Source organism: Neodiprion pinetum, chromosome 1 (genome assembly GCF_021155775.2).
Source record: "Neodiprion pinetum isolate iyNeoPine1 chromosome 1, iyNeoPine1.2, whole genome shotgun sequence".
Lineage (NCBI taxonomy): Eukaryota > Metazoa > Arthropoda > Insecta > Hymenoptera > Diprionidae > Neodiprion > Neodiprion pinetum.
The window spans coordinates 9,343,898-9,365,832 of record NC_060232.1 but is presented as its reverse complement, the minus strand read 5'-3'; the positions used below and the strand labels follow the sequence as shown (position 1 = coordinate 9,365,832).

Below are 21,935 nucleotides of genomic sequence, written 5' to 3'. Positions count from 1 at the left end.
CCAAAACTGGTCTAATATTAAATTCTACTTAATAACCTCCGTGGTATAATAATCGGGCCGTGCACAAATCGTTGACCGAAGATCATACATTGACGAATTTTCGCTAGGTCGTCAATTTACGATAAATAGTGTCTTTTTTACATAAAAATTTAATTTATATTGACTTGCCGCGGTCAAAAAATAGTCAAGCGACACTTTCAAATTTCGATAATCATCAGATTTTATTTATCCTATTACATACGTTACAGCGAGTTCTTCACGATATTTATCGCTCTTCATCACCTGTAGTGATAAAGGAAAAGTATTTGTTTCAATCAAAAATGAATTTTCCTAATTTTTCCCCAAGGGGGAAGGACTGAAAGGTAGTGAAAATGAAAGTTACGGAATATCTCAATTACTGCAACCATCATCGATGCGACGCATGCGATGCTGCTTGAGGCTGAGGTCGACCGTAAGTTATAAGTACCTAACACCTTAGCCAACTAAAAAATCGCTTGGAGTTTCGTTCCTCCACCAGCTTCCGATTTTAGCAGGTTGTGAGTGACGGCTATCGAATCAGCTAATCCCAATACCAACGTTAAACGCGTCATCGGCAGTTCAATCCTGACTTACAATGAGTGTTCAACGTCCTTGTGATTCAGCTCGAAATGTGCACCAACCCGCGCCCTTCGACAACATCGCGATGCGCCGTCACTTTTAGCCAAGATGGGCAAGAGAACACCTTCGTACACTCCAGCATAAAGAAACGTGGGATCAAGATACCTATACTCAACACCATTGCGGCAATCTCGCTTAAATCGTCGACCTTTCCCTTCTTCGACCCTATTCTGGTCTTACACCCAAAGCGAGATGGATTAATCCACGCTACCTCGGTGCGTTACTACCTTTGGCATTTACGACCGGCCGAGAGTCAAGCTTTATCGACTTCTGGTCTCCAGCTGATCCTATTGTACCTGTACAACTGTGCCTACAGCTGTCGTATGATAACGATAGCGGGCCGAATGGTGCTGCGGTAGTTAGGAACTTGACACCTGACCGACCACCATCCCCCTCTCCTGTCTTCCTTTTGTCTTCTAAATGGTTTTCTGGATACCCATGCGGATGCACACGGGCTAACTGACAACGAGGGGATTGTCTTGTTAGTTAGTGCTCGTTCGGCTCTCCCTGAACTCGGTCATCGGATAGCAACGTAATCACATTTTAGTTGTTTCCTATTTTTGTAGCTAGTCTTCGGGTGCATTTTATTGCGTTACGGGCTGTTCTGATAACTGTAAAAGATTTAATACGTTTTCTTACTGTTAGCTATTCTGCCGCGAGGAGCATTTCTTCATCTCCTTCGTCCGCACAACCTTGCATCGGTCTTGCTCGGTGCGAAGAGTCATCGACGTACTTCGTATACAACGTTAACGGAAATCGTAAGCTATTAATGGCCTGATTTTCAACATACTCCACAGCTGAATTAGCAATAATGGGGCTGATACACGTACCTTCGAGATTCTGCATTTAAAAAAATCAACTTAGCAAGCTATACCTTCGGAACGATCATTCCAAGGGCAAAGTTTTTCCGAACTTTTTTATTCCGTATTCGATTCTCCAGTGGACGCATTTTAAAATATTTTTTCTCCTCGTACTGATGCGAAGTTTCAAACACAAATTTTGAAAAGTTCTCTGTCCTTGAAGAAACTGGATTGTTATGCAACGATTGCATTGCTGAATTCTGCGCCAACCTCCTGCGAATGAGTGACGCGTATCTAATTAAAAAATACTCCTCTTTAAAATTCTGTTTCAATACAAACAACGTTGGCATAGGTTTAAAAAAAAAATTGTCACGTATAATTTAGTAAAATTAGCTAGTAAGCCCCGGTAATGTAAGATCACCTGACATTCATCTATACTAATAAAAACAATATTTTCTCGCGTACTTTTCATCACTTTACAAACCGATTCGATTACTGGAAGTACCATCAAGTATGATCAAAATCTTTTGTCGTCAGCGCTCTCTTTTTTTCATAAAATGATTTCTTTATTTTTCATGAAATTATATCCTATTGCATTATTCTATTTGTTTTATAACGATTTGTATAAAATCTTCGATAAACGTCGTATGAGTTGTGTCGAAGTCCTTTAACTTTCATGAATTTGTTTTGCTAAAGGCATACGGTCAAAAAAAAGGAAGTGAGAATTTTTAATGCCCTTCATGTGATTATAAAGTCGTCTGAATTTGAGATATTTTCATCCAGCCGTTGCTAAAATGATCTTGGGTATTTGTCGAAAATTGAAATTTTGAATCCATTTTGATAGAAGAATACGCTGAAAATATGGCAATTTTTCCGCACATCATTTGAACGTAAAGTCGTGTAAATTTCAGATTTTTTCATTCAGCCATACAACAGAAAACCCTAGATTTTTCTGAAATCCTGTTTAATGGATAATATTGGTCCGCAAACCTAAAGATTTATTGAAAATAAAAAAAAAAATGGTCTCGACCGAAACGAATACTTTTCCAATATCACCACAAGTGGTGAATACTACAAATGTTGAGTGTATGGGTTTGTTCCAGCTTGGAACGGAAACGAATGATCCCATTTTAATCAACTTTCCATTCTTCTGTAATAGAAACTCCTTGCGGTAACTTCCGGAGAGGATCCGATACTACAGTCAAAGTACTACCCAATTACAAAAAACGGGCTTTGTATCCGTCACAAAAAAAACCTTCCCTAGATACACGACTAAAGAACAAATAATTCCAGCCAAATATTGCTCTCAGATCTATCGTTGCGTAGCTACAGCTCGTTAGATTACTAATTTGGTAAAAGACGGACTTTGCATCTGCCTTAAAAGTAAAATAAAAAATATCGCAATCAGGAGCAAAAACGTGCAGAAAAGCTTTGTCCCTGAGGACAATGATTGGTCGAGAATCCACAGCTTGCTAAAGTTTATTTTTGCAGACACAGAAATCTTGATGGTCGTCGGAAAACCCGTAACAAAGCCAAAAATCTGCTGGTAGAAATGCTTCCCGTAGGTAAAACACGTTGTATTGTTATACAAATTTAACGCTTTCTAGAAAATGTTATTTATAGATAATAGTGCCAGAGTAATATGCTGATTGACTTCTGATTAGTCGCATTAAAAAATTAGCCAACACACACGTTAGTCAACAACACCACCGCGCGTAGGAACAATAATGTGTTACGTTTGAAATCCCCCAAGTTAAAAAATTTCACATTAGAAAAGAAAAAACACAACGACAAACGATCTACTTTTATCATTCATTTAATCGTCAGCAAGCAATGTGAGATATTCCAAAATATTGAAATTTAATTTGGTTATTCGTATACAGAAAATACCTTTCGTATGGAGTACAGTATTTACAGATGTGCTTATTGCACCTGTGAACAATTGTAAAGCATGGCATACAATATACTTTACAATAATAAAATAAAGCTAATAATAACATATTGAGGTCATAACCGTAAAGTTTGAGTTTTCTTTTTAACTGCGGGTAAAAAAAAAAAAAAATCATTTAGAATTTTTCTACTAGTATCGTCACAATTACAAGCTGAATTTTTGTACTACTAGCGAATTATCCGGCCCTCTTATCTTTTTAAGTTGATTATCTTATTAAGTTTCTTTACAGTAAAGGCACCATTGTTATTGCTGTCAACGTTGGCGTTTATTTCGCTGGGGAAGGTGATGCACATTTTTACAGCTGTGTAGTAAAAACATATACATCTCGGTTCTTTTTTCGTAAATGAGACCAATGCGTGACCTTGACTTCGAGCTTTGGGCATTTTTTTAAAGAGTTGGAGTACTCTGAGACTGTACGTGAGTTTTATTATACATTTGAAAATCCTAGATCCTCGTACGATTGTTCGGTACCATAAGTGCCATTGTTGATTTTTCCAATTACTTCCATTAACTGCTTGTTCTTCGGTTTGATAATTATTGTCTACCGGACAACCGTTGGGAATTTTGACATAACGATGCGATGGCAAAAGGTTTTCAACATTTAACAATGCAAAGACTCGAAAAAAATATGTCAGTCACAGGTAATGAATTGTAAGCGAGAAGCAAATGTCCTCTAAAAAGTGTTACAACTGTCACCAGTTTCCACTAGACTGACTTCAAGATTAAAATAATCCCTCTGTTTATGCAGTTGTGATTATTGAAGTGACAACGTATCCAATATTTTCAGTCTCTTTTTCGCGTTTTAAAATGGCGATGGTCCATCGAAGTATAAACAATGAATGATAAACATGACTTAATCTGCCATCGTTTCGACAGACAAATTCAACCGAGTAGGGAGAAGACTCGAGAAGCGGCAGAGTAAGAGAAAAACAGGAAAACAATAAAAATGGGCTACGACAACGTTATCTCACTCTTGGGGGAGTTTGGCCCGTACCAGCGAAAGATATTCGTCGTCATCTACTTGCCCATGATATCCTGTGCCTTTCATTTAATGGGAGGAACGTTTCTAGCTGGTAGACCGGATTTCAGATGCCTAACGCCTGAGGAAAACCCGTACAATGCAACGTACACGTCAAACACAACCCAACCAGTATGGGATAACGAAACGGAAGCCTGGACATCGTGTGAAAGATATGATCTAAATCACCAAGTTCTGAACAATACGCCTACGCCACCCTTAGTAAAGTGTGATTCTTTCGTTTACGATGAAAGCCAGTACGGGTTTACGGTGTCGACCAATGTGAGTCTAATTCACTTGCACAAGGAAAGAATTTTAGGTTTCAGTAAATCAAGATAAGCGACGCAACTCCAGGAAAAATCAAATATGATCGGTTGGTTCAGTTACCAGCCAACAATAAGCAAACTTCCTTTTATTGTATGGGAAAAATGACATGTAACGCGATTGAAACGATTATGGAATCAGCGGGTCGCGTCTCATATGTTCACCTGTATCCAGAATCATGCGCACTGGTTTTTAACATCTGCTAGTCGGTTATTATGAAATTAAAAACATCGTCATTACACCTTTACAGTGGAACCTAGTCTGCGATGACGCATGGTTGAAAGTAACGAGCGAATCACTGTTCATGCTAGGAGTGCTTCTTGGTGCACTGGTGATGGGTGGATTGTCGGATAAATACGGACGTAAAACGATTTTGATATGGGGATCGGTCTTACAACTAGTCACCAGCCTACTAGTAGCTGCTGCTCAGAATATGATAATGTACATCGTTTGTAGAACAGTTCTAGCAACGTCGACCAATGGGCTGTTCGTAGTGTCATACGTTACTGGTGAGAACGCATCGAAATTTCACATACATAACAATTTACCGATAGAATTTGTAACTGCAGTGCGTGATTAGCGCGAGACTGTCGGTTGTCTTTTTCAAAATTTAATTTATATGGTTGTTTGTTTTTTTCAGCAATCGAGACTATTGGTCAAAGAACGAGAAAACCAGCTGCACTTGGAAGTCTGTTTTTTATAGTAGGTTCCCTCCTGACTGTTTGCCTTGCATACTTCATTCGAAACTGGAGGATGCTACAAGTAGCTTTTACCATTCCCACCCTTGTATTCCTTGGCTCAATCTGGTAAGAACGCAGCGTCAAGTTGCGCCTTTCGTTTCGAAGACAGAACGAGAAGTGTGGAACGTGTTTTAAAATTTTAACACCATTTGAACAGGTATATTCCTGAATCTGCACGATGGCTGATCACCAAAGGTCGCTTAGATGAGGCGAAAGAGATACTTCGCGAAGCGTCTGTAGAAAATAAAGTGGAACTAACGCGAGACGCTCTGGATGATTTATTGAAAACGGATAACAAGATTAGTGAAACACGGATCATTGAAAAAACCTCGATATACGATCTTCTAAGATATCCAATTATCAGGAAAAGGAGTCTGATACTGTTCTTTGTCTGGTAAGGCCCTGATTTTATTCTATTCCGATAAATGCGTTTCTTTAAATTTATCGTCACCGGCGCACTCAAGACGATCGTAAAAGTTTACAATTTCGTCTACGTTCAATTTAGTGCGCAACGATCCAAATTTTTAAGAATATACGTTTTCTAAAATACACGCCCTCAGGTTTGTGAACAACGCTACATATTACGGCCTGTCTTGGAACGCGGCCAATCTTGCGGGTGACGTTTACGTGAATTCCGGGATTGCTGCTGCGGTGGAACTGCCCGCCCTCTTGTTCATGATATCCACGATCGACAAATGCCCAAGAAGGGTTGTTTTGTGTGGCTGTATGCTGCTCGCAGCGACCTCGTTGCTTTCAACGATTCTCGTTCCTAACGGTGACTAACGAAACTGACATTATTCGTTCGTAACGATAACCGAGCAACTAAATTGGTCCTTAGCTACGCGCTAACTGACATTATATTACAGACATGCCGTGGGCGACCGTATCTTTGGCGATGATAGGGAAACTATCAAGCTCAGCCTCTTACTCGACCCTCTACATTTTCTCGATGGAACAGTATCCCACCACTGTTAGAAATATCGGCGTTGGTGCTTCTTCGGCCGTCGCTAGGATAGCAGGAGTTGTAACACCGCTGATTAACAATCTGGTGAGTTCAATGCGATAGAGAAACAGGTAGCAGTGAATTCAGATTCAAAATACCTCCGACCTGAACCCCGGGACCGATCATTCGATCGAATTTCAAATCATCATACCTGTGATCCAGATATAACTCATCGCTATTTACAGTCTCAAATTTCCGCCACCCTGCCACTTTTGATCTATGGATGCGGTTCGTTGATGGCTGGTCTGTTGCTACTACTGCTTCCGGAAACGGCAAAAAAAAAATTACCGGAAACAATAGAGGAGTTGGAAGAGTTCAAGGAGTAGGTTATTAGCAATGTTGTTAAATGCTTTTTCTTTCAAGTAGATTTTCTGCCTCGGTATAAACAAAGTAAATCAACCTAGTAAGTAGCTCCGAAATTTGAGTACTTGTTTTGAACGCTATTTTTCTCAAATTTAGTTAGCATTTTATGTAAGATATCTCTCTGCCAGGGCACATGAGTAAAATGTTGCTCACGTTCCAGAGCCGGTATTGTATTTATATTTTTTAACAAATACGTAAGTAGACCTGAATAATTCGTTCAACAACTAATTTTTTTCATTCCAGATGTGAAAGCAAAAGATGGACGATTCGAAAACTCAAGTTTTGCAAATGCTAACAAGTCGCTGATTTGTTGGACCAGCCTAAAAACTTCAAAAAACATTATTAAATAACATCTATTTTTACCTAATCAATTAAGTAAATCATTAAATAAATCTAAAACTACTAGACTATTCGTATCCAAAAATTTAATTCGTTCATTCGTCTTCGAGAAATCGTTGTGCAAAAAATTATGTACACACACACCCAGACAATAATCTAAAAATGATCGAATGAAATTTTTTACAACCTTGAAGTGGAGATCTACTGAAAACTCAACTTTTCGTTTTCGAGAAAGTTCTATTATCTTCCACGTTATCTTTTTTCCTGAGTAAAGAAGGGGAGAATTTAAAAATTTGAATACATCAGAGGTGCGAGTCATGAGTTTTTGATAGCTGTTTCTATTTTTCTTTTCGCTTTTTCACTTAAATAACACTGCAGATTTTGGAAATTTCAACTCTACATTTTCTTCAAAGTCCAATCCATATTAAAAATTCCAAAATGCAAATAAATCCAAGGTACATCGTTGGTAATAATTGAACAAAATTTTGGCTGTGTGAAATGGCCCTGTAGGGACTTGTAAATTTTAAATTCCAGCTAGAATACCGATATTATGAATTTTAAATGTTGATGAAATTTACTGTACGTAGAAAAATACAGTAAGCTGAAATTTCAACAAATCAACGTTATTCAAATTATAAGAAACAAAAACTGCTTAAAAAACCTGCTTCTTTTCGATCATTCAAATGTAAACAGAAGTGGAACAATAAGTCAATTGTGTTGGAAAATAAATAAGCAAATAAACGTTTAAAGAATTTACTTATTTTGAATCTTCATTACCTTCTTTTACATCGTTCGTCAATTTTGATTTATAAAAGTACGTCTACTCGTAAGAGATTTTCAAGCGATTGAATATAAAGTCCGTCCCTTCCGCATACATATATGATTTAGCTGTGAGACCATACGCATGTACAATGTACATTTATTACATATCGACACGTAAACTGTAAACCGAAAATAAGATTCCTTTCACATAACTATCTTCTTCTATCTTATGGATCACCACTAGACAAATAGTCAGTCAATCAATCACATGCCTATTATATTCAGAACAAACCATATGTATCACTTGTATTTTTTTACTTCATACCTACCAAGAATTATCTGATATTGAAGCATGACAAAATATACAATTTCATTTATAATTTTATTGCTACTCAACTTTCCAGACATTACAGATTTTTAATACAACTCGTTTATTACACTGAAGTGTTTTGGCTTGCTTGCCTTATTTGAAACTGAATCACTGTCAATATTTGTAGTTGAAACAAAGACGTCCGAGGACAATTTTTGTAGATCTAAGGCTCAGGTACCAGTTTGCAGAAACGAATCAGGCTAACCAAGGATTTTTCAAGATTCATATCCTCAATTAAATTGTCGAGCTGATTTATTACTGAAAATGATCACTGATGCTATACGATTTACGGTACCAGCGCTCATAATTAGATCTGAGTCAGTCAATATGATAATGCGGAAGATTTTATCTGTGTACAGATGCAAATACAGAAAGGACACATAAAACGAAGAGAGTTTTATTTGTGTTTAATATACTTTCAAATCTGAGGTTCGAAACATTGAAGCAAATTTTTGCACGGGTTATATGAAGCGGGTTTCAAGTTATCATCAGATTCCAACTAATATTCTCGAGTAATTGATGACAATTGAAAAATAACCAGGTGAAAAAGACTCGGAAAACGGTGACGCGACGTGGAAAAAGGAAAAACAATAAGGATGGGTTTTGACCAAGTGATTTCGCAGTTAGGGACGTTTGGCCCGTACCAGCGTAGGATATACCTTGCTATGTGCCTGCCCATAATATCCAGCACCTTTCACGTGATGGGAGGGATTTTTCTAGCCGGCAAACCGGATTTCAGATGTTTGACGCCCGGTGAGGACCCGGAAAATGCGACTTATCTCATACAACCGGATTTGGCAAATGTTACATATCCATGGGATCGCGACACGGGAACTTGGTCGCGATGCAAGAGGTACGATTTAGATTACGGAGATCACTATGAAACCCGGAGTGATGATCTCAATTCATCAATGCCTTCTGTTGTGACATGCGACTCCTTTGTTTACGACAAAGACCAGTACGGGGTTACGGTTACAACCAAGGTTAGTCAAATGATAGATGAAAGATAACATATCATTTCTGTCTACACAGAAATATTGTCGCATACATTTCTGGGAGAAAGAGTTTTATTAGTTACCTTGCAGTATCAGCATAATCATATAGTAATTCGTTTGTACAGATTTGACACTTTACTGACTTTTCACGATGTCTGACAGTGAGTCGAATTTCAAATGGTATGATATTTTGTTTTCCTTTTCAGTGGGATCTAGTCTGCGATAACGCATGGTTGAAAACTGCAAGTGAATCGCTCTTCATGCTGGGTGTGATGGTGGGAGTTCTGACTTTCAGCACATTGTCGGATAGATATGGTCGAAGGACGACTTTGATATGGGGCTCAATAGTGCAATTAATTTCTGGACTGCTCATAGCTGTTGCTCCTAATTTCACAGTGTACGTAATTGGAAGAACGGTTGTTGCAACAACGACCACTGGAGTGTATTTAACCACTTATATTGCTGGTGAGAACTTTTTGAATCGGACTTGTATTCGAGCTATTACGTATAGAAAAAGGAAGTCCACTAATCGGAGAGTGATGAAGAAGTCGTATTTGAAGCTAATAGTTGACTAAAATGCCTATTGCATGTTCACAAATGTCCGCTAGGTTGTCAATTTACAGTCAATAGTCTACAAATTGTCTGTAAATTGATTTGTCGTTATCAAAAAGTAGCCAAACTAAACTTAAAAATTTCGCATTACATTCGCTGTGGCGAGTTCCATAGGATATCGAACTTTTGTTCACATCAGGCGAATAGTCACTGTTTTCTCGAGTTCTTTCCAAATTGAAGTCAAATTTTTCGTCTGTCGACATTACATCGGGATTAATTTGTCAAAGGATAATCGTCATTTCGACAAGTGTGCTACCTGAGAAACTATCCTACGTCCAATCTTCAAGTGCATTAATATAACCGTGATTTACTACTCTTTCTATTTTCTTCAGCAATCGAAACAGTTGGTCCAAAAAAGAAACTGCTGACTGGTATTAGCGGAATATTTTTCATCATAGGTGCTCTTCTAAGTATCTGCTTCGCGTACTTCATCAAGAATTGGAGGATCTTACAGATTGCCTTTGCTACTCCAACTATCCTTCTTCTCGTATTCTCGTGGTGAGAATAATGCATATGCTATTCAAACCAAAATCTCAAGTGCGTAATATAAATTGGCGAATTTCACACGGTAGGTCTGTTCGTGAATCTGCACGATGGCTGCTGAGCAAAGGTCGTGTGGAAGAGGCGATAGACATCCTTCGCAAGGCATTTATTGAAAATGGTGTAGAGTTGGCGCCAGATACGTTAAACGGTTTTTTGGAAAATCACAGTGAGGATAAATCAGGTACCAAAAAGTACTCGGTCTTTGCTCTTCTGAAAAACCCGAGCATGAGGAAAAGGACTCTCATACTGTTCGTTATCTGGTAATGTAATGATTTGATATATAAATTCTATACGTCAGCTTTCGATGCGGATATTCCAAAGAAATTTTTGCACAAATAAACATATTTCGTACCTCAACGTTAACAGGATCGTAAATAATTGTACGTATTACGGTCTGTCTTGGATCACGCCGAACCTTGGAGGCAATGTTTATTTCAATTCTGGAATCTCTGCCGGTGTGGATTTACCCGCATATGTATTCTTGGTGTGCATAGTTGACAAGTGCCCAAGAAGGTTTATCTTGTGCAGTTGCATGTGGCTTGTCGCGATTACATTACTCTCTACATTTTTCGTTCCTACCGGTTAGTGAAATTGACAAGACGCGGTCTCCATAATACCACGTCTTGATAATTGTGATTCCTCACATTTTCCAGACATGGGTTGGCTGGTGATAACTCTGTCTATGATAGGAAAATTGATTATTTCGATATCATACACGACCATAAGCGTCTTCACAGCGGAACAGTTTCCCACTGTACTCAGGAATACTGGTGTTGGTACTTGTTCGGCTATGGCTAGATTAGGTGGAGTCGTAGCGCCGATGATTAACGAATTGGTGAGTTCAACGAAATTCAGTCTGATAGTACTAACAATAAGTCCTACAGAGTCCGTCTGGTTGACCAGGTCTTCTTAACAAGGGTGGGAATTCAATGGGATTCGGGTATGTAGTCATAATTAGTTCATTGCCCGCTGAAGTACATCCACTTATACCTGGCCGACGATTACTTTAAGCTATAAGCTTCTATGTACAACCCAGTCATTACTTGCAGTCTGAAATCTCAGTGGCCATACCACTTGTAACTTTTGGAAGCTGCTCGTTGCTCGCTGGTCTGATAACACTCCTTCTTCCGGAAACGTTGGAAACAGAGTTACCGGAAACGATACAGGAAATGGAAGACTTTGGAAAGTAGGTTTTCATTCGTAAGATGTATCGTTCGAGAGCTTTACAGTCCGATAGAAACAAAATAATTTTTTTCAATTTGTAACATTAATATCCATTGAATAGATAATTCTCAATGTGACTCTTTGTTTCAGAAAGAAAAGTAAGACTGATCGAGAATTGGATGTCATCTTATCGAACGCTAGTAAGTTGAAAGCTTCCAACAACCGACATTGGAAGAACCACGAGTCAAAAAATTATTATTATTAATAATGGAAATGTTTATGGATAGCGAACCTGCTTATACTTACAAGGAAGGTATTCCAGGTTGATCTTTTCAATTCGATTTCTTTTGTAATATGTTATAGCAGACTAAAAACTAAGCGACGCATACATTTTTTATCTACCATTGAACACTTTGAAGGGGTGAATTGCCATTTTTATTTTTTTTTTTAATCGCAAGAATTACATTATTCATTTCTGGTTACAAGAAAACTTCTTCACTTGGATTGGTTAAAAAATATAATGTTCTCGTGGGTGAAATTGCCAAATCGCCCCTTGACATGCCTTATTTTGGAGGGTGGTTTCACGACCTTAGTGTTTGATAGCAGAGAAAAAAAAATACGTGACGCTTAGTTTTTAGTCTACTGTAACATATTAATAAAAAATCAACCTGGGATATTTTCCTTGTTAGTCTTCTTAATTTTTCTGGTCAATATTAGCAAACGTAGCAACGATTTTGAACTTAGTGCTCCTACAAAATTGTGGCAATGTAACACTGTGTGTCGACACATCCCCAAACACGGGAAATAACAAATAACGGATCAGTAGAAATGATTTTTAGACTTGTGCCTTGTATCATTCTTGAAATATATCTTTTCTTTTCACTTTTCATTACCTTTGGCAGTGTGAGAAAAATGTTGGTTTCGGTTCAAAATCGCTTTATCCAATTTCAACGAATTCTTACGTTTTCGAATATATATAATCCGAGAAACAGGTGTTTAGAAAAATGTTGGTCTGGATTTCGGTTTGTCGGTCTGTCAGGCAAACTCCCATAATGATCTCAGAAACGGCCCGATGAAAATATTTGATAACTTGGAAAATTTTACAATTAAATGATGAGCATGAAAAATTGCCATGTCCCGTTTAATTTGACCTTTCGGTTCTACTGGAAACAAATCGATTTTTAATGTTTTACCGACAAACATATACTTTTTCCTTCAGATTACTTTTTTTAAATAAACGATCATGTTGTTCCCAGTTACATATTTATTTTTAAAGAAACATCTTTTCTTTTAATTTTTCTTCTAAAATTTTTTCATTCAACTACCAATTTCTATCAGTTTCAGATCTTTTGCTCGGCCGTTTTCGAGATCATCGTGGATATTTGTCTCTTCCCTTTTCATGGCGATGAAAATTGTCGCGAATAAATTGTTTTTCCAGCTTGTTTTTAAATGCGTTTCCTTATCTTCAATTGCATTTCAGTTCCTTGAAAATAAAAGATAACTTTTTTGCGGTGACTACAACCCCCTCGGACAGACCGATGATAGAACAGGAACTGGTTGGCCATGGTGTGAAATGAGACTAACATAAGTATGCAGCAGTTCAACATATTATTACCAGTTTTTTTGCAACTTATGTATGTACACGAACTCAGGTATCTTGCACAATCTACTACCGCTATAATGAGAAGATGAGACATAATTACTGACTACTGGGTACACCAGGTTACATGTAACAGAAAAAATGTACGGCAACTAAAATTTTGGCGCCAATTTTGCCGAACGCAAAGTTTAATCTCGCGTAGTCTCAGTTTTTTCCAAGGTTTAGAATGACGAACATTTAGGATTTTGATAAACACTAATTATGTTATCGATGCCCTATCGCATACTTCTAGACAACAGAAACATAAGACCTACTCTAAACGAAGTCCAGCAAATACTTGCTAGAAACAATGTGGAATTCGTTTGGCGATAAACGGTGCAGTAGCGCCTAATTATACTGCAGACAACCAAAGCGTAATTGAGATGCTCATAACCCGAACTTCACTTTTCTAAAGTGAACTAACGAGTAGCTAGTTATTTTCCCAGTATTATACATGTCACAGAAAAGAAAGAAAACTAAACGCAAGTGACTCACCAACATTGTTGAGTAACTTCCATATTATTGGGATGCCTTCGCTCTCCACTGAAAAAAATAAATAAATAAATATAGCATACTACTGTACTGTGTAGGCAATTATCTGATACACCATTGTTGAGACATTTGATCTTACAGGAAATTGATAATTCCTAATGAAAACTGTTAATTTTATAATCGACGAATTATTCAAGAAATACTTTTCTTACCTCTGTTGTCCTTCCATTCTCCCTACAGAGATGAACAGGATTCACGTTTAAAATCACACTTAAAACACTTTTTTTTTATATGCGATGAGCACCTAGACTCATCTAATATTTGGGACAACTTTTTTATAAAAGAATAAGACGCAAAACTGAAATGCACAACACTGAACATGGCACAATTCTTTTTAATATAACGCTTCACATTATTGGCATACGATACCAACTAGTTGCGAATTAATATTTATTGCTGATCACGAGTTACACAATCAACTCTCATCTCAAGTTGTTTATTACGTCACGTGTCGTTAATTTATCATGACCTAAAACTTTTATTGAATAAATTTTTTACCACCGAATTATACCGAATAAAAAAGCGAATCTGCGCACTATACACACTCGTAATGTACCCCAAACACGATAAGACAAAGCGAAATATATTTCAAGCTGTATAATATCAGATATATTTATCAAGATACTTCTGTGAAACTTGCCGATCAACGCCATCCGATATGAAACCAAAGTTATATTTCATTTCCGTACAGTCATTCCTGCGAATATCTGATCCAACAACTGACGAGGACCAAGATATATTTTTAGGAAAAGTAGACCAGGGGGTCGGATAACTTAATTCGACTTTTCACATTTCCCACCATCCAAGCATTCCAATTGATTTTCAAAGATTAGTCAACCAATCAAAATAGTTGGATGGTGGAAAATGTGAAAAATGAAATTCCATAAACGACCTCCTGAAAAGTAGCTTCGGTTCCCTATCTCCTGGCGTTGAGCTTAAGTTCACAGGAAATCTGTCATAATCGAACACTTTGTCATTTGCAGGATATTCTAACTCCAGTGAATCATTTTTCTCAGCATCAATTTTCCGTCCTACAATTTCTACCAATCGCTGATTGTCCATTCGATAAATACGAACCCGCCAAATCACGCAATTCGCCCTGACGTAAATGGTACAATTTATCGAACAGCCCGAGCTCCGACCGACCGCGTGTCTCTCAGCGCGCTGCTTATACGCGAATGACGCCGAACCTTCAATTCTCGTAAATACTTGTGGCACGGATCCGTGTGAATCGATTTGCCGTTCTACGCGGCGTGACGCGTAAATTTCAATCGTGCGAACTGAAACAAAAAACAAATTACACATATTATTATTTAAATGTCGCGTTCTTCGCAACATTGCGAAACGGCCTGACTAATATTATTGAGTTGGTAAACTCCTCTCAATAAGCTAATGGAATAAACTGCAATTGTATTGTCAATTCGAATTATTATCTCGGAAGAATAACTAACAGCTGACTGCAAAACATTTTAGAACATCATACCTACGTGCGGCTGCTACTTTTTAATACAATTGTATATATTACAAATTTTCTCAGTCGAGTTTTATTGTGAGATGCATGTAATCCAGATAGGTATAAGTCAGAGGAAATTTCGAGAACGAACGAACCATCGTGAATAGAATTTTTTTTTGTACTGTAAAAATCTTTTCTAACCCGTGTCGGTCGATGGTTTCTTTTTTGACCTGCCTCGACATCACGATCATCTTATCAAGATCCTCCTCAATCTTATTCACCGTTACATATTTTCACGTTTTATCGATTTCCTTGGCCAACTAAATTTGACTGAAATTGGGCAAACGAGTGAATGGCAACCCTGTGAAATTTTTCCACCCAGCGCACACATTTTTGTTACGTTTAATAGAGTGCTATATAATTTACCACTTAAAACAAATGTTACTCGAAATATTAAACAAACTAAGTGATCAAGTGCGTACGTAATTTTAACAGTAGAAATAAGACAGCCTATTTTTCGGTAAACGCTAGCAAGTGATCGAACTTTTCCAGAACATGTTGTTCCCAACGAACATGACCGAAAAACACCAATCAAATCAGGCACGCAACTCATCATTATTCAATCCTGAAATACGAGCAGTGAGTGAATTTTTTTTTCTTACATTCGAGTTCAGGTAATTGTAACCAATGAAAATTAAAATCTAGACCGATTCCTGGTAGCTGACACACCTATCCAATGGCACTCGTGATTGAAACGATTACTGCAAGCACCTCGATCACATTACGAACATAATATGTATAACTGATACACACTCGACTGTTTTGCACATTTAATTCACTTTGGAAGCAATAACTACCGTCAATTTACAAGCTATTACTTGTCGTCGAATATATTTACCTAGGTACTATTAACAAACAAACATTGTTAGTTCGACGTTTCAGACAAATCTTCTTTCACACGAAACTAATAAGCAGATATACATACGTTGCACAGCGAGAATGATTGTTCAACCTTCGCTTTCAGAATCTTGCGCTAGTCGCACCGAAACTCTGCAGTCATTTATTTGCCCGAAATCTATGAAATTTATGAATATATATTTTACTTTGACACGTGGATATTAATTGAACAGTCACGTTAACTAAGAATTTACATATTTTCAATCAAGACAGTCAACACAACGTCGCAAAACACACACCCACGCACGATCGTATGTTGTTTTCCAAATATCGAAAAATCTGTTTTGATTTCCACTTCCGGTTTCTGAATGATTGGTCATGCAGTGGCGCCTCCTTGCGACCTTGTAATCGAACTACAGTAGACCGGCAGACTCGGGCAGACTAAATCATCGAATGTCTGTCCCGTCGCCGCTTTCATCGTACACGGTAACTGATTCTTTTAATTAAATTGTTGATAATTACCTTGGATAACAAGTAAACTAAGTTAAATTGTACAACCGAATATTTTCAATACCATACATTTTTTCCCTCTTAAGTCTCAAGGTGTATTCATCTCGGTTTACTTCTCACTGCGTTCCGTAAGTTAGGCTTAATTTATTATAGGTTAAACACGTGGTGTAAACACACGTAGGCATGTATCGACAAGTTCAATTCTTTGGATATTATCTTTTACCGTAATTCCTTGCAATACACTATTTAAACCATCTCCGATTAATAAGTTTAGCGTTAACAGTTTAATCGACTGTTACGTTGTGTAAACAAATATTTTCCATAAATTTGTAGAAGTAACTCAACTTCCACTGCAAAACTTGCGCTTATTTCAGACAACTTGACTGACAAAATTGACTATTTTTGCAGGGCGAATAGATAAACAGAATGTCATTCCGGGGCCGAGGGGGTGGATTTGGTAGAGGCGGCGGCGGAGGAGGTGGTGGTGGATTTCGTGGAGGAAGGGGAGGCGGAGGTTTTAGAGGCCGTGGAGGTGGCGGAGGTGGCCGAGGAGGTGGAGGCGGAGGTGGCTACAACAGAGGGTATAATTCACCACATATCGTTTTTACAACATATTCGAATGTTAACTAATGTATATTCCATTTGAATTTGCCAGAGGTTTTGACCAAGGTCCACCTGACCAGGTAACAAATCTTTGTCACTTCGTGTGGACGGTTCAAGACGACCTCGTAGCTAAGGCAGACATTGAAGACTTGCCATATTTCAATGCTCCCATATATACTGAGAGTAAACAACAAGTTGGCAAAATAGACGAAATTTTTGGAAATATCAGAGACTACTATGTGTCCATTAAATTGAGCGACAACATAAAGGCTTCCAGCTTTGATAAAGACACAAAGGTCAGTGTTTCTTTTTTTTCTTTCTTCTTGTTATGTATACCAGATGTTTTACAATACGAGTCACGTTTCCCGGATAATGCTGATTAAATCAGTTCTACTGCTGTGTGTATATTTGTCAACTAAATTAACTTTTCTTCTTTTCTGTGCATCCAGCTCTACATAGATCCTGCAAAACTTTTACCACTACAACGATTCTTACCAAAACCACCTGGTTCTATTCAGAAACGTGGAGGTCGTGGAGGTGGTGGACGTGGAGGTGGCAGAGGTAGTGGTTTTGGCGGAGGTAGAGGAAGCGGCAGAGGCGGAGGAGGTGGTCGAGGTGGATTCGGAGGAGGAGGTGGTAGAGGTGGATTTGGCGGACGAGGTGGTGGTGGCGGAGGTTTCAGAGGTCGAGGAGGTGGATTCGGTGGGAGAGGTGGTGGAGGCGGAGGCGGAAGAGGACGATGGTAGTTTAAAATATTTTCTTATACGATACTGCATATAAAGAAATGATTCAATATAATGAATTGAAACTATACTAATCAAGATTTTCATTTCCAAAAAATTCTGCAATATTGATCGGTGATGGATAAAAAATATCTAACATAATTTCATATAACTAGATCCTCTTACCTCAGATGGAAGCATACATGATGTGCTAGTTATTACGTTCTAGTAATAATGATAATTCACCGATTAAGTGCATACAGAAAACAAATCCCATGTAATCCATTTTTATCTCATGCTCAAAACACGTATGTCCTACAGCTTTTAATCACTCAGTGTATAGTAGGTAAAAAGAAAGTTGCTAATATTTTGAACATTTGACCAAGATGTCTTGGATCAAAACGTTTTTTTATATCAAATGATAGTAATGAATAAGCATTATCAATTGCAAAGATTGTGGAGAAGCTGGATTTGAAACTTTATTTTTTTAAAGCTATTTTCTATTCTATCTATAATTATTAAATAGGAGAAAAATATCTAATACTGTAAACGACAACTCAGATGTTAAATAAATTCACGAAAAAAATTATACGCCGGCAATTTTTTTCATAAATTTTATTCGTCCTTTAAGAGAGAGATTTTGAGGTGAAGAATTAAAATGATTTTACACCTCATCAAATTTGATGTGTTTCCCCAACTCTTTCTCAGCCTTCTTCAGTAATTTATCCCGTCCTCTTTGCTTCACCCTTATTTTTTTACCCAACTTCTCTTCCCGATCCTTAGACATCTTATCCCAATAATCAGTTTCCTCTTTGTCTGTTAAGAAAAATGTGAACGTACATTTCAGCCCTTACGTAATACTTGACTTATTTAGCCTCATACAAAAAAAAAAATCGTAAGGTATCAAAAATGGCAGTAGTTAATTCTTGTTATTCAATAATGAAAAAAAGTAATTACCTTGCAAAATACTCATAGATCTCTCCTCGTTTGACTGCAATACCAGCGCATTTGCAGCTTCATTAGTATCGAACCTCAGAAATGCTTCAGAGGCACCCTCAGCTACATCGATGTATTTTATGTTCGGGTTTCGTTTCAACTCCATCTATAATATAGACATAGCAAACCAAATAAATATCTATAGGTATATGAAAAACGCTATGAATGTAGAACAGTAATTTTAATTTCATTAAAACCTTGAAATTTTTTGGATCCGTGCAAGGTTCATCCATCTCAACTTTCACTATCACGCCAGGGGTGAAAACGAATCTTTGAGTTGATTGGTCAGCCTTCTGCTGATCTGCACTCTCATCTTTTGTAACTTTCAACTTGTCACCCTCTCTAAACTTCTCGTAATTACTCCACTGATTCCATCGAGCTCGCTTTAAATGTGTTTTCAATGATTTCATCTTTTTTCTTTGCAGTTCTAAGTATTTATTTCTCAATACTTTCCAATCTTTCTTGGCCATTATCTGCATGCCTATATCCGCAGTATCTACTTTTTCAGCTCTGTTATGTCTTTTGCGTCTTCTTTTCTTCTTCTGATCACCTTCATCAAAAACATCGTCGTCATTGGAAAGTTCATTTTGCTCCTCTTTTTCAACCGCTTCTTCCTTTTCCTTTTCAACACAGTTAAAATCTTCGTTATATTTCATTGTTGACATGTTTCTTTGCTTACGTTTTTTCGATTTTCTGTCCTTCTCAAAATCTACACTTTGTTCAATTTGCTTGTCAGCACTTCCACTTGAGAATTCACATGTATCTTCCTTGAAAATGTCAGAAGTCTTCCGTTTCTTTGGTTTTTGTTCACCTTCTGTGTAATCTTTTCTATCATCGACATCTTTCTCACCAGATTTAAAAACACTTATAGTCTGACTTTCGTTCATCTCAGCTTCGGTATTTTTTTGCTTTGATTTCTTCTGCTTTTTTTCGGCTTTTGACTCAGAGTCAACTTCTTTATCTTCTTCATTAGAATGAGATACCTCTGAACTTTTGTGCGCCCGCTTCTTTCCTTGCTCAGTTTCTTCACATTTATAGTCTACTTGCATAGTCTCAACAATCTCCTCATTTTGGTCTTCATGATTTTCTGTTGGATCCAAGTTTCCTTCACTAAACTCCTTGTCATTCTCTTTTTCCATCATTTCTTCTTCATGAAATGTTGTAACGCTCAACAACGTGTCCGGAGACGTTTGGGATGGCAATACGCAACTTTTTTCACGAAATGCCTGAAAATATCCAGATTACTATTTATTACGTTTGTGAATGAATATTTATTTCCGAAAAACAATAATACATTCAGAGTTTCCAAAATTTAGATTAGCAAGTTTAATCTCATCAGTTCATTAAACTTTCACATGATACCTACTTCAATGCATTTCGCAGCGCTGCTTGGCTCATCAAATTCAATGAAAGCGAAGCCCTTGATCCTTTTGTTACTCTTATACCGTGGAATGGATACGTAAGCAACTTTACCATATTGACTGAATACATTGCTCAACCATTCATGATCAGCATTCAAAGGTAATCTCTGAACATAGATTGAGCATTCATCTACGTTATCTTTACGGCGAATAGGTGTAATTCTGCAAACCTTTGAGCCATCTTCAGACACAGACAGCATTTCAGATTTTTGTAAAGCTTTCACTATTTGATTTATGTCTGTGGTCAAGGCACGAATCTTATTGAACCGTAAAAAAATTTGTAGATCAACGTCTGCCAATAAAGAAAAAATTCAATCGTTTTCACACAGATCTGCAGCTATAAAAGTGGGTGATTGTCGTTTTTTAATACCAATAATTCAATCTGAGTAAACTGAGTAAAATTTTGGTTTGGAAATGAAATCAGAAAAATTAATGCAATTTGATAAAGGGATACGAGTTTGGACTAAAAATGAAGATTCTAATGATGAAATAACCAATGCACCAACGTAGTAATATGGTGAAAAAGAAAAATTCTTACAAGGATCCTGCTTTATGAGATTCCCTAGAAATCTATCTTTGCTTAAATTTGCATCTCCAAAGTAAAATTCCATTTGCTTTCTTATAGCAGCATGCAATGCCTTCTTCCTCAATCGAGGTTTCTTTTTTGGTGTGGCAATTTCATTGTCTCCGTGCTCGTTCGATATTATTACTTGCGGCACCGGAACAGATTCAGATACCAACTCCATGTAGGACTGCTCTTCCTCCATCACCATCTTCATAAAACTGCAAGGTAAGGATTGTGTAATGAACTGTGACTAACAAAGATAAAGTCTTATATATTTGAATAAAACTTTGTTGCTTTTTAGATGCTTCTGCTCCAAGCATTCGGAGAGTTCAATTAACGCTTAACAATCTTGGAGCAGCCCATTCACAACTTACAAACACTTTAATTTATGCTGCGCACATTACAAATATAGCAATAATAAGTTTGCGAGTGAGCCTATAAAAACGAAAAGGCAGAAACCTATTCTTGAAAAGAGGTAGGCAGCCCCAGGTCTTAACTTCTAACAACATGTAGGTGAAAGGGTAAGTACAAAAAATGTAAACTAAACAATGACCTAGAAAACTAACTGAATAGAATGAAAGTGTTCTAGCACGAACAGAAATGCCAAATCTAAAAGTATGGAGGAAATTTATCATAGAGGAATAAAAATATGAAATTAATAGTTAGAACGTATTACTTACGTTGGCGGTAGCTGAATTTCCTAACCTTTCTTATCAACCGGTATATAAATTGACAAACTGTAATAGATTCGATAGACAAATGTGAATATTATCTGTTGTTGTCAGCTTTATTCTTCGCTCTTCTAAACGTTTCGAGGCAAGTCTTGCAGATACCACAAGTTTTATCTCGATTTTTCAAACGCAAGAACACGCTAGCAAAACGATACGCATATCACTGCGGTGACACAACAACGCAACTGGGCGCAACCAGTGGACG

General features: G+C 37.4%; 3 protein-coding genes across 4 annotated transcripts; 2 read left to right on the top strand and 1 right to left on the bottom strand.

Moving 5' to 3' along the window:
* Positions 1–1,175: 1,175 nt before the first annotated feature.
* Positions 1,176–12,037, top strand: LOC124221317 (uncharacterized). Its single transcript, XM_069135352.1, has 17 exons — positions 1,176–1,415; positions 3,638–3,821; positions 4,285–4,708; positions 5,001–5,259; positions 5,391–5,556; positions 5,648–5,884; positions 6,051–6,265; positions 6,357–6,538; positions 6,679–6,815; positions 8,893–9,310; positions 9,529–9,787; positions 10,267–10,432; positions 10,507–10,737; positions 10,844–11,058; positions 11,131–11,312; positions 11,527–11,663; positions 11,792–12,037. The coding sequence occupies exons 3-17, from the start codon at positions 4,355–4,357 to the stop codon at positions 11,904–11,906; spliced, it is 3,273 nt and encodes a 1,090-aa protein (XP_068991453.1). The 5' UTR covers positions 1,176–1,415; positions 3,638–3,821; positions 4,285–4,354; the 3' UTR covers positions 11,907–12,037.
* Positions 12,038–16,540: 4,503 nt separating this feature from the next.
* Gar1 (Gar1 ribonucleoprotein) lies at positions 16,541–18,606 on the top strand. 2 transcript variants are annotated; one of them, XM_046631278.2, is made up of 5 exons: positions 16,600–16,668; positions 16,779–16,820; positions 17,101–17,273; positions 17,348–17,591; positions 17,745–18,606. In XM_046631278.2, the coding sequence occupies exons 3-5, from the start codon at positions 17,119–17,121 to the stop codon at positions 18,039–18,041; spliced, it is 696 nt and encodes a 231-aa protein (XP_046487234.1). In that variant the 5' UTR covers positions 16,600–16,668; positions 16,779–16,820; positions 17,101–17,118; the 3' UTR covers positions 18,042–18,606. The 2 variants fall into 2 exon arrangements, with proteins under 2 accessions (XP_046487243.1, XP_046487234.1); XM_046631287.2 differs by lacking the exon at positions 16,779–16,820 and having other exon boundaries at positions 16,541–16,668.
* Larp7 (La related protein 7) lies at positions 18,437–21,931 on the bottom strand. The gene is made up of 6 exons (XM_046631091.2): positions 21,680–21,931; positions 20,973–21,217; positions 20,380–20,726; positions 19,211–20,239; positions 18,975–19,119; positions 18,437–18,833 (listed from the first exon to the last, which is right to left on the bottom strand). The coding sequence occupies exons 2-6, from the start codon at positions 21,211–21,213 to the stop codon at positions 18,682–18,684; spliced, it is 1,914 nt and encodes a 637-aa protein (XP_046487047.1). The 5' UTR covers positions 21,214–21,217; positions 21,680–21,931; the 3' UTR covers positions 18,437–18,681.
* Positions 21,932–21,935: the final 4 nt, after the last annotated feature.

Excerpts from the sequence above, each read along its gene's own strand:
- LOC124221317 (XM_069135352.1), top strand. The coding sequence starts at position 4,355 with ATGGGCTACGACAACGTTATCTCACTCTTGGGGGAGTTTGGCCCGTAC. Across the intron at positions 4,709-5,000 it reads GGTTTACGGTGTCGACCAAT|TGGAACCTAGTCTGCGATGA; the intron begins GTGAGTCTAATT and ends ACACCTTTACAG. Across the intron at positions 5,260-5,390 it reads CGTAGTGTCATACGTTACTG|CAATCGAGACTATTGGTCAA; the intron begins GTGAGAACGCAT and ends TGTTTTTTTCAG.
- Gar1 (XM_046631287.2), top strand. The coding sequence starts at position 17,119 with ATGTCATTCCGGGGCCGAGGGGGTGGATTTGGTAGAGGCGGCGGCGGA. Across the intron at positions 17,274-17,347 it reads GGAGGTGGCTACAACAGAGG|AGGTTTTGACCAAGGTCCAC; the intron begins GTATAATTCACC and ends TGAATTTGCCAG. Across the intron at positions 17,592-17,744 it reads GCTTTGATAAAGACACAAAG|CTCTACATAGATCCTGCAAA; the intron begins GTCAGTGTTTCT and ends CTGTGCATCCAG.
- Larp7 (XM_046631091.2), bottom strand. The coding sequence starts at position 21,213 with ATGAAGATGGTGATGGAGGAAGAGCAGTCCTACATGGAGTTGGTATCT. Across the intron at positions 20,727-20,972 it reads TCTCATAAAGCAGGATCCTT|ACGTTGATCTACAAATTTTT; the intron begins GTAAGAATTTTT and ends CTTTATTGGCAG. Across the intron at positions 20,240-20,379 it reads GCGCTGCGAAATGCATTGAA|GCATTTCGTGAAAAAAGTTG; the intron begins GTAGGTATCATG and ends GGATATTTTCAG.